The sequence below is a fragment of the Amblyraja radiata genome, chromosome 29 (assembly GCF_010909765.2).
Source record: "Amblyraja radiata isolate CabotCenter1 chromosome 29, sAmbRad1.1.pri, whole genome shotgun sequence".
Classification (NCBI taxonomy): Eukaryota; Metazoa; Chordata; class Chondrichthyes; order Rajiformes; family Rajidae; genus Amblyraja; species Amblyraja radiata.
Window position 1 is genome coordinate 15,597,745 of NC_045984.1, and position 14,218 is coordinate 15,611,962.

Genomic DNA, 14,218 nt, shown 5'->3' on the forward strand with positions numbered 1-14,218 from the left:
TTTGTCAGTGGCAAAAAAAACCCAGCAGGCATGTTCCTAAAGCTGATCAAAATGCCGTATTTTCACTTTACTCCAGTGTTCAGAATGTAGGAAATGTGCTTTAATCATGTGATGTAGAGGGTTAAACTTCTAAATGTGCTACATATCCATTGACATTTCAATAGCTTTGTAAGAATTTAAGAGGAAAAAGCAAACAGGCAGCTTTTGGTGAGTAATTTGTTTTATTTAATAGAACAAATAAACCCCAACAAAGAGCATGAAATTGCATACAGGATCCCAGCTAGGGATATTCACTCGACATTCCTGCTTTAATGAACCCATCGCTCCCTAAAGGCAAATATCATCTCTTTGGTTCATGTACAAAAATCTATCAAGATTACTGACAAACACCACAAGGGAGCTGGAAGGACGGCTTCATTATCTGACAAGTAACTGAAGCAAACTGAACTGAACATGATTGCATTAGGAGGACAGCAGTCACAACAGAACACATTAAATTCAAATTAAACTTTTCCTACTGTTCATTCTATAAAACACATTCAAATGGCTAGAAAACCTGTATAAGTTAGGTGTTGGAATATATACACGTGCGACTCAAAGTAAGATGGTAAGATTTATCCAGTTGCATGCTACGTGCCTTAGTTGTTTTGTGATTTATTTAGGTTTCATATTATCCCTTTCACTGGTCAGCACTAAAGAATGGAGTCTCGGTAAAAGAATGGGGTTCACTGGAATGCTCAGCAGACCTTGAAACTAATTTGCAGAACTGATGGCTAGTCATTTTTCAGTTTTCACTCTACTTTCGCGATCACAGGGAGAACGTACAAACCTCGTACAGACAGCAACTGTAATCAGGATCATACCCTGGTCTCTGGTGCTGGAAAGCAACAATTCTACCATTGCTCCACTTTGCCACCCATGAATCAAGTGAAGAAATGGGTGTGAAAATAGAGCTGCATGTTGCACAAAAGCATTTTGCCAAGATAGTTCAGATTTAGATCTACTACAAGCAATGCACACAGGTTTAATTCATTCAATCAAATCTTCCTTAAAATAAAGCCAGTCAACAAATCAGGCAGCATGGAAACAAGCCCTTTGGCAGAATGAGTCCATGCTGACCAACATATCCTGTCTAAGTGCCTGGCCCATATCTCTCTAAAGCTCTCTCTATGTATTTTTGAAGTTGTATCTGCCTCAACTACTTCCTCTGGCATCTTGTTCTATATACCCGCCATGCAATGTGTGAAAAAGTTGCCTCCCAGTTTCCAATGAAATCTTTCCCCTCGCCCCTTAAACCTTTGCCTCTAGTTCCAGATTCATCTGCACAGGGAAAAAAACTCTGCTATTGATTCCCCTCACGACTTTATATACCTCAATGAGATTACCCTTCAACTTCCTGCACTCCAAGCCTGTCAAATCTCTCCCTACAACTCAGGGTACATGAAACAAATGGCACATGCAAGATCCCAGTCAAGTAGGAACTTGCACACAACCTTGCAACATTACAATGTCTTACAACATTATAATGCATGAAGAAGGGTCTCGACCCGAAACGTCACCTATTTCCTTCGCTCCATAGATGCTGCCTCACCCGCTGAGTTTCTCCAGCATTTATGTCTACCTTCGATTTTACCCGGCATCTGCAGTTCTTTCTTCAATGGCAAAACATTACAATGCATAATAGGTAAGCAGAAATTACTTAATAAACGAGTAAAGGGCCTGTCCCACTGTATGAGGTAATTCAAGAGTTCTCCCGAGTTTCCCGATTCGAACTCGGAGAATTACGGTAGTAGCCGCTCGTAGGTACTCGGGGCTCTTGTGGACATTTTTCAACATGTTTAAAATCTTCACAAGCTTATCGTGTTTCCCGAGTACCTGCCGTTAGCGTTATGAGCCGCTAAGAGACATCCCGAGCTCCGACGTGCCCGCTACGTACATTCTACGTACTTACCACGAGTTTGATTATTTTTTAAACTCGGGAGAGCTCTTGAATTACCTCGTACAGTGGGATAGGCCCTTTAGAGATAAGAGAGTAAAGTCAACTTAATTTATTTTTGAAGAGGGTAAAAGAATGGAGGACAAACTGTAAAATGTTATACTTGAAATCTAACGTACAGGAGGAGTGATCTTTGAAAAGCTGACTAAATAAAATGGATAGAGATCAACTTGTGAATGACAGCAGGCAATCTACTTCATTCTAGCCTCTTCAAGCTCACGCCTACAATGCTACAACTATTCAATTCTTCAAAAGGTCAACTTTAACATGGCAATTGCCACGCTTTAAACGCAAAAGGTCACTAACTTATTGCTTGAAAGGGGAAAATGTTAGTAATGAAAAGCCTCCCCACTGCATTGGATAAATTACAAATGATAAAAACCACAGAGCTGACATTTCCATCATATGCCAGCAAATTCACAAGTTGCATGATGTTTAAAGTTAGTATTCACGCTCTGATCATCTGCAGAACTTTTATTTTGAGTTAACACGCTTCCTGTTTTACAAAAGCAGTACGTCTTGATCCATTAATTGCTGTAAAATTCAACTGTGACGTCCACAACTTAAAACATGCAGCGATACAAAATAAAATTGCACAGTACATATTAGTAATATCATTACACATAAGGAAATTAATCAGCTTATTTGAATTCTTCCAAAATCTGTTAGCCATGTTTCACATTTTGTATTGTATCTAAGTTATGGCCCGTTTCCTTCATGGTATAAAATTGTAATAAATGCACAATCCAGAGGCTTTCTCACATGTCAGGGTCACCAGTTAATTGTTCTCCTTCCACACCTTTATATTTCTAACATCATACAAGTCACTTCGGTGGTAACCATGGTTTATTAAGCAGCTCAAAGGAAAGACTATCCCTCAAGCACACCTTATGATACAATTAAGTAAAATTGTTCTGATTTTTAAAAAATATTCACTCAGTTTTCTTTACAATATAGCATCTAAACAGGCCCTTCGGCCCACTGAGCATGTCATTCATCGATCACATGTTCACACTATGTTATCCCACTTTCTCATCCACTCCCTGCATGCGAGGGACAATTTTACTGCAGCTAATTAACCTGCAAACCCACACGTCTTTGGGATGTGGGAGTGAACAAGAGTACCCAGAGGAAACCCACACGGTCACAGGGAGAATGTGCAAACACCACACAAATAGCACCCAAGGTCAGGATTGAAGCTGTGAGGCAGCAGCTCCACCAGCTGTGTTACTGTGCTGCCCTCCCTCTGTGATTCGATGGTTCAACCTCTCATGTCCAGTATAATGCCGCACTTGATCATAAGGTCAAAAGTGATAGGGAACAGAACCAGACCATTCAGCCCATTAAGTCAACACCGCCATTCAATCATGGCTGATCTATCTCTCCCTCCTAACACCATTCTCCTGCCTTCTCCCCAAAACCCCTGACACCTGTACTAATCAAGAATCTATCTATCTCTTCTTTAAAAATATCTGATGGTACTGACCCTAGTCAGAAGATTGTGGGTTCAAGCAACACAGCAGAATTTAAGCACAATAAAAATTGGCTAACAATGCAGTTTAGTACTAAGGCAGTGCTGGACTATCAGATATGCTCCTTTTTGGAAATTCTATTCAAGTGAAGCTCCATTCAAAAACTCCCATGGGTCTATTTCACAGAGCAGGGAGTTTCCTCAGCAGCCCGGCAAAGATTTATCTTTACTCAACACTTCAGAAACATATTATTTGCCATTATCACAATGGCACTTGCAGGAACTTTCTTTGAGAAATGCTCTGGGAATACACGATAATCTTTTCAATGGTTTTAAAAAGTTTTAAATGATTTATCTAGAATTATGCAATTACAGACATTCCACGATTTATGCAAGGGTTACATTCTCCCGTTGCAATAACACAGGTCTTTCCGGAAACGGCATCACCTATTCTGCATAGTTTATGCAAGTGTGAGTTTACATAAATTGCATATTACGCAAGTCAGGGAGTGCCTGGAATATATTTCAAATCCATAAACTGATGTGTATATCATAATTTCCAATTACATTACAGCACAAACTATGAAACTAATAACAATAATGAGAACGTCACTAGTTTGTGCATTGCTTGATCAAAATATTAAGGATAATATTGATCTGCCAGAATAATATGCAAGAAAGTTTTCAATATGACCTTCAGAACGATTAAATAGCATATAATATTTCCTCCAAACTTATATTTACGAACTTATTCAACTCCATGTTCATCAGCTTCCTTCAGATGCAATCCTCAAATTTTACAATCTCAGTTCTCTTGCAAAGTGATGGTTAAAATTATTAAACCTTGGTTCAACTATTTCATTGAACTAATGAAAATATCAATATCAGTATTTGAGATTCGGGATGTTCAACTTTTGCGGAGGCACACAGACTGATAGCACACGAGTTTGATAGCTCAAGTTCTTCTACGTCGACAACACTTTGAGAAAAGCAAGTTGATCTAATGTACCAAATGTTTATTTTCTCAACCATACTTTGGTCTAATTTGTTTGAATTCCAGTACGTATTGCTTTCAAGCATGGAACCCTGCACTGCCTCTTTTATATAGCCAAACTGCAAATTTTCTTTCTTCCTTAAACTCGCATTTACATCTTAATATTGTGTTCCCTCATCCTTCAACTGATTTTCTTACTGCTTCGAAGGCAAACTATAAATGATTTCCCTTCACATGCTGACTCAATTCCAATACCTTACTTCCTCAGTCGCAATACTCCTTCATTTCCTTGGTGTTAAAATCTTTACCAATAATCCAGTCTCCATCGTTCTTTACCATTCAATCAGCTCCAGTCTTAACACTCTATATAAATTCTCCATTCACCGTTAATCCAAACTCATGATTTTCCACAAAATATCTCTGTTACTTCTCCAACTTGCACTTTTCTTTCCACATGAGAGAAAGTGACCCTAAATCTACTAAGAGAGGTGAATTTTGAGCATCATAGGTGGACATTTGGGATGTGAATTTCAGAGCCTGGGACCTAGTTATTTCAAGACACAGTTTCCAATGGTTTGCAAGAGATCAGGAGGCCTGAATTTGAGAAGCACAACCAATCTTGAAGGTTACCGGAATGGAGGAGATTACACAGACGGAAGAATAATAAAGCATAGATAAGAATTATAGGATTGAACATTGCTCAATGAGTAAATTGGTAAGAATGGGGTATGGTTAAGATTAGAACTATTCCGAGACATTTTTGTTATGGGCGCACAAAGAGTTTGACAAAGTCTTGAGCATTCTATATTCAACAAATACTGTGCTTTCCATTTTTTTGGTTAAAAACAAGTTCACTCACCTTCATCACTGCTTGGTTCAAGTTTGACAACTGATAACGGCGATCTAGCTGGTGGTTTACTGAATGGATGGCGTCGACTCTTAGTGATCTCTTTCTTCAATTTTGGATAAACTGGAGGCAACTGAAATAGTCAAGAGATTAGGAATCAAGAATTAATCCACAGATTTGGATTTTTGCCTAATACTACAGTAACTAAAACACAGTCAACGTGTTGAAAAGCAATTCTTTTAGAAGAGTCATAAATATAAAGGGAAAATGCTGGAAACATTTCAGAGAGGTACAGATTTCCAGCATCTGCTGTTTTTGCTTTGCAATTAGCTTGTTTATTATCTATCCTTTAACTTTGATAACATACTTATAAGTAACATGTTTCTTATATATAAATGACACTCTTTGATCAATTTTAATTTGATCATTTTTAATTTGAATTATTCCTTCATTGAAAAACAATGGTTTGAAGATGGGTTAAAACATTACCTATCCATGTTCCCCAGGGATGCTGCCTGACCCGCCAAATTATTCCAATACTGTGTTTTATTCATGATTCCAGCATCTACAGTTCCTTATACCTACAAACGGTCTTGCATTTACCAAAAGCTGTATTCATCTCAGAAATATTTATCCCATTATATTCTAATACAAATGTAATGAAAAAAAGTTTAAGATTACAAATAGTTATAAACGTATGTGTGTTAGCAGTCTTGATTGAAAAATACAGCCACCCTGCTGGCCTGTGTAACATTTTCAACTATTAGGACTATATAAAGACAACTTAAAATTCAGAGCCAATGCAGCCTTCAGAATATGACTTTGCATCCCTGGACACCATGCAGTTCTTCCACATTCACCACTTTAAAAGATGAAAATGAAACAGGATTATGAGTTTTACAGAAACGCATCTGGCGCAGTTCATCCAAAAATGCAATGAGCAGAGATTTTCAAAGTTCACTGTGTTCTTCTTAAATGAGGTACAGATTGATATGGAAGGACAATATGCTTCGGATAAAGAAAAAGCGGGCAATATGGCTGAAAACTTAGCACATGTGTTATTATCCAGAGGTTCACCTGCACCACCTCCAACCTCATCTGTTGCATCTGCTGCTCTAGATGTCAGCTGCTCTACATCGGTGAGACTAAGCGTAGGTTTGGTGATCGTTTCGCCCAACACCTCCGCTCGGTTCGCACTAACCAACCTGATCTCCCGGTGGCCCAGCACTTCAACTCCCCCTTCCATTCCGAATCCGACCTTTCTGTCCTGGGCCTCCTCCATGGCCAGAGTGAGTCCCACCGCAAATTGGAGGAGTAGCACCTCATATTTCGCTTCGGCAGTTTACACCCCAGCGGTGTGAACACTGACTTCTCCAATTTCAGGTAGTCCTTGCTTTCTCCCTCCTTCCCCTCCCCTTCTCAGCTCTCCCACAGCCTACTGTCTCCGCCTCTTCCTTTCTTCTTCCCGCCCCCCACCTCTGAAGAAGGGTCTCGACCCGAAACGTCACCTATTCCTTCGCTCCATAGATGCTGCCTCACCCGCTGAGTTTCTCCAGCATTTTCGTAAGAATCTCATTGTTCCGTTTTGGGATATATGACACTCGCGAGGATTTTTTTAATTGAAATCCACAAATTAAATGTTTTCTTTGGTGTACCTGTACATCAGTAGTTTCAAAAGTGGCGTCAACACTTTCATGGTCACTTGCTTCCTCCTCCATTGCTGCTCCCTCATTGCTGGTCTCTGATTCCTTCCACGATGCCACTTTGTTCCTGGTGGCGAACTGCTCGAAGGCCTGCTGGCAGGACATGTGCATCTTGTCAAAGACCACCTTCTTTGATTTTGGGAGTACGTACATCATGGTGGGTTGACTTCTGGGCATAAATTCTGCATCAGCAGCAAAACTCTCTGACAGCATAGTTGCCAATGCAGTGGGTGAATCTGCACGGGATGATTCTGCTCTGGCTTCGGTGCCATCACTTGAGGTAGCTGCTGTTGTGTCTGGTTCCACCCTTTTCTTTCTCTTTTCATTTTTGGATTTTGAAGAACGAGAATATGATTTCAGTGGTTTGCCATTTGCTGCTTACAGAAAAACAAAAATGTAGATTGAGACCTTGTAATAGTTTTCACACTCATTTACAATCAAACGCTATAGAAATTAGGCATACAATGAAAGTAAAAGATCATCTGTCAAGGACGGGTTATTTCATGCATATCAGCTCAGCAGCAGCTCTTTCCCAAGGCAGTATTGGATAAAATGTAGTAGACACACAAGTACAGTACTGAGGGTCCTGCTTTTGGCCCATGCATCTCTGAACCCTTCCAATACATATAGTGCCCACCATAATGTGTGTGACAAAGACTCATCATTGATTTATTTGCCTCTGTACTCCACAATTTGAGATTTGTAATAGAAAAAAATACATTTGGTTAAAGTGCACATTGTCAGGTTTTATTAAAGGCCATTTTTATGCATTTTGGTTTCACCAGGTAGAAATTACAGCTGGCTTTGTACATAGTCCCCCCTTTTCAGGGCACCATGTTTGGGACTCATGGCTTCACAGGCGTTTGTAATTTCTCAGGTGTGTTTAATTGCCTCCTTAATGCCGGTATAAGAAAGCTCTCAGCACCGAGTCTTTCCTCCAGTCTTTCCATCACCTTTGGAAACTTTTATTGCTGTTTATCAACATGAGGATCAAAGTTGACAATTAAAGTCAAATAAGCCATATGAGACTGAGAAACAAGAATAAAACTGTTAGAGACATCAGCCAAACATTAGGCGTACCAAAATCAACTGTTTGGAACATCATTAAGAAGAAAGAAAGCACTGGTGCACTTACTAATTGCAAAGGGACTGGCAGGCCAAGGAAGACCTCCACAGCTGATGACAGAAAAATTCTCTCTATAATAAAGAAAAATCCCTAAACACCTGTCCAACAGATCAGAAACACTCTTCAGGAGTCAGATGTGGATTTGTCAATGACCACTGTCTACAGAAGACTTCATGAACGGAAATACAGAGGTTACACTGCAAGATGCAAACCACTGGTTAACCGCAAAAAAAGGATGGCCAGGTTACAGTTTGCCAAGAAGTACTTAAAAGAGTTGGAAAAAAGGTCTAGTGACAGATGAAACGAAGATTCACATATCAGAGTGATGGCAAGAGCAAAGTATGGAGGAAAGAAGGAACTGCCCAAGATCCAAAGCATACTACCTCATGTGTGAAACACAGTGGTGGGGGTGTTATGGCCTGGGAATGTATGGCTGCGCACTTATCGTCATTGATGATACAACTGCTGATGATAGTAGCATAATGAATTCTGAAGTGTATAGACACATCCTATCTGCTCGAGTTCAAATAAATTCCTTCGCCACAGATGAATCTACGAGATGCACCACTCAGCAGTTTCCATTTGAATTTGATGAAGGAGGAATTATTAGTGTAAAGCATAAAGTGCTGAATGAACTGAGCAGATAAGGCAGCATCTGTGGAGGGAACGGACAGGCGACATTTTGGATTGGGACCCTTCTTCAGAACTGTTTGCTCATGATTCCAGTATGTACATTTCCTTGTGTCTCCAATTATTTGTGTAAACTTGCACCATTAAGTGTTTGTTATTTTAAATGATTTTTACAGAAGTTAGACATTGCTGACAAAGGCAGCATCTATTTCCTATGCCTAAATATCCTTGGGAATGTAATAGTAAACTCTCCTGAACTAGTGCATTTCTTCTGAAACTCCCACAGCAGATTAGTGCAAAGTCTTGAGATTAAGTTCTGATATGATGAAAGGCCAATGTATTTCCCAGTCAGGGTGGTGTGAGTCAAAGAGGGAATCCTTTAAGTGATCATGTTGCCTTGCTCATGTTATCTTTGCCTTCATGAAATTTCAGATACTACCTGAAAAGCCAAGGCAATGTTCCTGCAGCTCATTTTGTAGATGGCAGACATGGTAAAAGCTTTAGGGTGTTAGAAAATTAAATTTCTGATCAAGGCGATCCACATTATGACAAGAGGCTCGACAGATGATCATTATCTGGTACTTCGCAAAAAAGATTTAATGCTTAAATGCTTCTAGGTCTGCATGTAAGATGACATCAATTTCTGAGAAGGTATCAAAAGAATTAATGATAGTGTAATTATCAGCAAGCAAGCACACTTCTGAAACAATGATGGAAGTTCATGATGTTGGTTGGGTCTCGGACACTGCCTTGAGAAACTCCTGTCACAATGACCTGGAGCTGAAATGACTGCCCTCCAACATCAACACCCTTTGTGCAAGGTATGACCACACATACTGGTTCTCTTGGAGACTTAGGGAACAGCAGATGATGGAATCCTGAGCAAAACACGTGTTGGAATAACTCAGCATACTGGCAGCATACTTCCATCTGCGGAGGGAAGGGATAAGTGACGTTTAGGGTCAGCACCATTCTTCAGACTTCAGTCGCCTATCCATTCCACAGATGTTGCCTGACCCGCTGAGTCACTCCATCACTTTCTGTTTTGCCCACTGATTCTCTTCCGCTGTTGACCTCAATTTTTATCAAGACTCTTGATTCAGCACTAAAATATTGTCAAGTCCATCAGTCTGAAGAAGGATCCACAATGGATCTCATTTAACACTTCAACAGCTTTTGTATGATTTGCTGTTTTAAGAGTATTGGAAATGTTATGTATAAATGAGTTCTAACTGCTATGGCAAGTCTTAATTATGTTTGGATTTGTAAATTTAGTCATTGCACTTGGTACCTAGCAACTTGATTAAAAAAAAGAGACATGTATTAATTCTATGAGTTTGTGCTCAATTTTAACCATGGCTCAAAGCATCGGGATCTGTACGATACATTTATGTTCTTTGCACCATTTCTGAACATTTACGAGTTCCAAATTCTGATGGTATGATCTAAAACATGTGAAATATACATCCTCGCTGCCCCCAAAAACTAACGTTACATGAGGACTGTTAAATTCTTCAAAAATAATTATTTCAAAATTCCAGATTTTTAAATAATTCAAGTTTGTTCATGACATTGCATTTTTTCTTAATCAACATGCATATCATATTTTTCATTCTCATCTATTTAATATTTTTTTCAAATTCACAAAGGTTAGAGCATTGTACTTTCCAGTCTACTTAGTCTGATTTTTTCTGATTGTGCCCTTACACTGATGATATTTGTTTTAGGAAAGAGAGTTCATGTCAAAGAACCCACTGAATCAGTGAGGATGAGAGTGAGCAACATTTGCTGACGGTAAAGTCTGAGTTACTATTTTGGTCTACTCCATCCAATTACATCTCAATCATTGCCAATAAAATTCATAGGCTTCAAGATTACATTCAATTGACAGAAACATTAAAGCACATTAACTGCTTTGTCGTGAACTCAATTTTACAAGAAACCAATTTAAAATAATGTCCAAAAATCTCTTTCTCAGCATCATACTATACCCTCATTTCAATTTAAGAAGAGGAATAAAGTTACAGCACATGAAACTCATGGTAAGATGGGGGTGGGTGTAATGCACTGGTATGTATTGAGGAATCTGTTAACAAAATAAATAAATAACCAGCACTTTCTGACTAACTAATGTCCTCAAATGTGGAAATATTCAAAATGCTGCCTCTTGCATTTTTGGGAAGGAATTTTGAAAAATGGCCTCTTAAATGTCTGCAAATTCTGTGATTTCTGACAAGAGTTTTACAATGATATTGATAGAGTCCAGTTAAAGCAAAAAATGTTTAGGCTAGGTATTCCCATTGCCACTTCAAGTACAACATAAAACAAGCATTAATAAGAACTACAATAATCTTTTCCAATGTGCTAGATATATTTTCAACCCGTAATCCACACAATCATGTCACAGGAAAGGAAGAGCATTTGAGAAAATGCCTTGATTTAACTTTTATTTTGAGAAAGGTTAAAGTGCATATTTCATATGCTTTAGATCTTTACTTGTCAAAAGTTGTCAATGTCCGAGGATAGTGGAAAAATACATGTATTATAGAGACTGAATACTTGGAGCCAGTGTTAAAATTGAGTACATACTCATGTATCACTCTTTTTTATATAAGTTCCATGGCGGCTGAAATAATTTTAAATTCACAAATCTAAAACTAGAAATAATAATGCTATTACACAGCAAGCGCATAAATTACTGCTGATGCACAATTTCTGAAAACGAACAATCACAATGGTTTAGAAAAAAGCATCAAGAGAATGAAGAGCCTTGCAGAAAACAGCAAAGTACGGAAAATCCATGTTCTCCAAACACAGCATGAGAATGTCAGAAGCTGACAAAGTGTAGATAAGTGTTTCATGCTGACATGAAACTAAAAAACTTTATGCGGTGATCGCTGGTCGGCATGGACCCGGTGGGCCGAATGGCCAGTTTCCGCGCTGTATCTCTAAACTAAACTAGAGTGAATAACAGATTGATGTTATCATCTGGCCTTCGATTTGTAATACTTGTCCATTTTTCAAAAAGGGATGTGGAAGTGAACTAAGAAAGCATATGCATCATTTCTACCTTCACTGGTGTACTGTATCACTTTTCATTTGTTCCATATATCCAAGGGAAGTTTATCTATGTTCACTGTGTACTAATAGAAAATAATACATTACTCACAAGCACTATTCATTTTCATTGCATCCTACATAAAACACAATGGAAAGAACAGTAGCAGCTTCGAATGCACACCTGGAAAACGGTGATCAAACAAATTTTCTGTGAGATCATCTTGTCCGATCTCCAATATTGTAACTTTGCTAGGTTTGCTGCCTTCTTCCGTGTCCATTGTTCTTTTGTGCTCTTCCCTGACTTTGGCATCCTCATCAATCACATCTTTTCCAACAGTTTCCTCAGTCGCAGCCTCACCCACTGGTTTCTGTTCTTCAGTTTTTTGTCTCCTCGTCTGCGTTCTTCGTCGATGTGACCTGTTGTGATGTTTTAGGGAAGAACATAAATACGCATTACAAAAAAAAAAGGGAAATTACAAACGGGTACCACACAGAAGCTGGTCACTGCAAAGAATCTTCAGTCATAAAACTGTCAAAGCACAAAGATACCAACAATTTTTTGAAAGATCAATGTTTAAAAAGCAAACAGAGAGAGCAAGATGGGGGACTGACAGGAGAATATGTGAAAAAAACACCAGCGCAAACTTTATTCTATTGGCCTATTTCCATTCTGAAATACTGCTAATTCAAAGATATAAGAACATACTCAATTACCCCTTCAGGCTTACTCTGACATTCAATAAGATGTTAGCCGAGCCTGTAATTGAAGTCTGATTTTCCACTCTTTCACATATGCCTTGATTCCTTTATGTCCAAAAATCTTTTTCTCAGCCTCATACCACACCCTCATTTCAATTTACGAAGAGGGATAAAGTTACAGCACATGAAACTCATGGTAAGATGGGCGTGGGTGTAATGGACTGGTATGTATTGAGGAATCTGTTAACAAATAAGAAGCAAGGAGTGAGAATTAACAGGACCTTGTCAGATATACAGGATATGACACGTGAAACACCACAGAGATCGGTGCTTGTGCTCCAAATATTCACACGGTGCGACTGCGAGTAGGGTGGAGGATATAAAAATTATTTGTGAGAATATAGGCAAGCTGAAGGAGTAGGTACGAAAATGACAGATAAGAACATAATGTGCAAATTATCTTCAGTGCATCAAACTGAAAACCATAGATTTTTACATGGTGACAAATCGGGTAATATTGTTTTTCAAAAGGAGAAGCAAGCAAAAGATGGTATATTGTCCTCTATCAGGAGTAAAGATGTCTTATTAACATTATACAGGCCCTGTTGAGAATGTACCTAAGTATTATATACAATTTAGGTATTTCTACCAAAAAATATCTCCAATAAAGCTAATGCAAAAGATTCTCCGCACTGATTACTGAGGTGGCCAGTCTTGTTTCATGAAGGAGAAGCCAAGTTCAGACTGTTTTCTCTAGGAATTTAAAAGAATCAGAGGTAATTTCCCTGAAACTTCACATTTCTTACGTGGCTCGACAGGGCAGATGCAGGGAGGATATTTATCTTGCCTGAGAAATGTAAAACCAGGAGTCATAGTTAAATCATTTTCGACTGAGATGAGGAAAAATGTCTTCCTTGGAATTTTCTACTCTGAAGGGCTGGGGAGGTTCAGTCAACAATCGAAACAGAGAGCAATAGATTTCTGAATATTATGGGAATCAAGGGATATGGGGATAGTGCAGGAAAATGGACACTGGATGGAAGGTCCTCAATGATCCTGTTGTTTTTCAGAGATGGCTCAAACTGCCACATGCCCTCCTGTCCCCCTGTTCTCATTGAAGTTTGTCGATCACTGAGAGAATGTACACTTACTGAACCAATGTCAAGTGACTAGTAACAAAATGCATTGCAAATATTGATTCAGATTTCTTGGATACACATAGAACAACTGAGATTTCTAATATTAGTTATCTTTGTGGGCAAGGCAGTGATTTTTATCTATTATTATGCCCAATTATTATTATTGTAACTACAAATATCTTGAACAGCTCAAAGAAGAAAATTCATGCAAGAAGGTAGCTGGAAAAATATCGCCATATCTTTTTATTTTGTAATAACTGCGAGCTCCAAACGTTCTTTGAAAAAATATCAAATGATTTCAGTGTTGCTCAGATCTTGGTTCAGGACTGACAGATTTTTAGTTGAATAAATCAGCTCAGTTAATTTAGCAGATACAGTTATTTGAGCCAATCAGGTAATAGGCACCTTGAAGCTTGATAGACAGTTTATCCGTGCACTTCAGACGTGTGACAGACAGAGAACTTTTAATTATATGGATATTGTGGCAGTGTCATTCAATAGCTCTTGAGGAGAAAAAAAAGAACGATATAATAGAAAGCTAAAATGGCAATTT

General features: G+C 38.7%; 1 protein-coding gene across 5 annotated transcripts in view; it reads right to left on the reverse strand.

Annotated features, from left to right (window-relative positions):
* The window catches only part of kdm4b (lysine demethylase 4B), a 292,435-nt gene that overhangs the window by 75,373 nt on the left and 202,844 nt on the right, over window positions 1–14,218 (reverse strand). For all 5 annotated transcript variants that reach the window (XM_033046656.1, XM_033046657.1, XM_033046658.1 and 2 more), the window contains 3 exons: window positions 12,009–12,244; window positions 6,964–7,385; window positions 5,321–5,441 (listed from right to left, as the gene is read on the reverse strand). In XM_033046656.1, coding sequence (XP_032902547.1) covers window positions 5,321–5,441; window positions 6,964–7,385; window positions 12,009–12,244 — 779 coding nt within the window. The remainder of the gene's footprint in view (window positions 1–5,320; window positions 5,442–6,963; window positions 7,386–12,008; window positions 12,245–14,218) is intronic.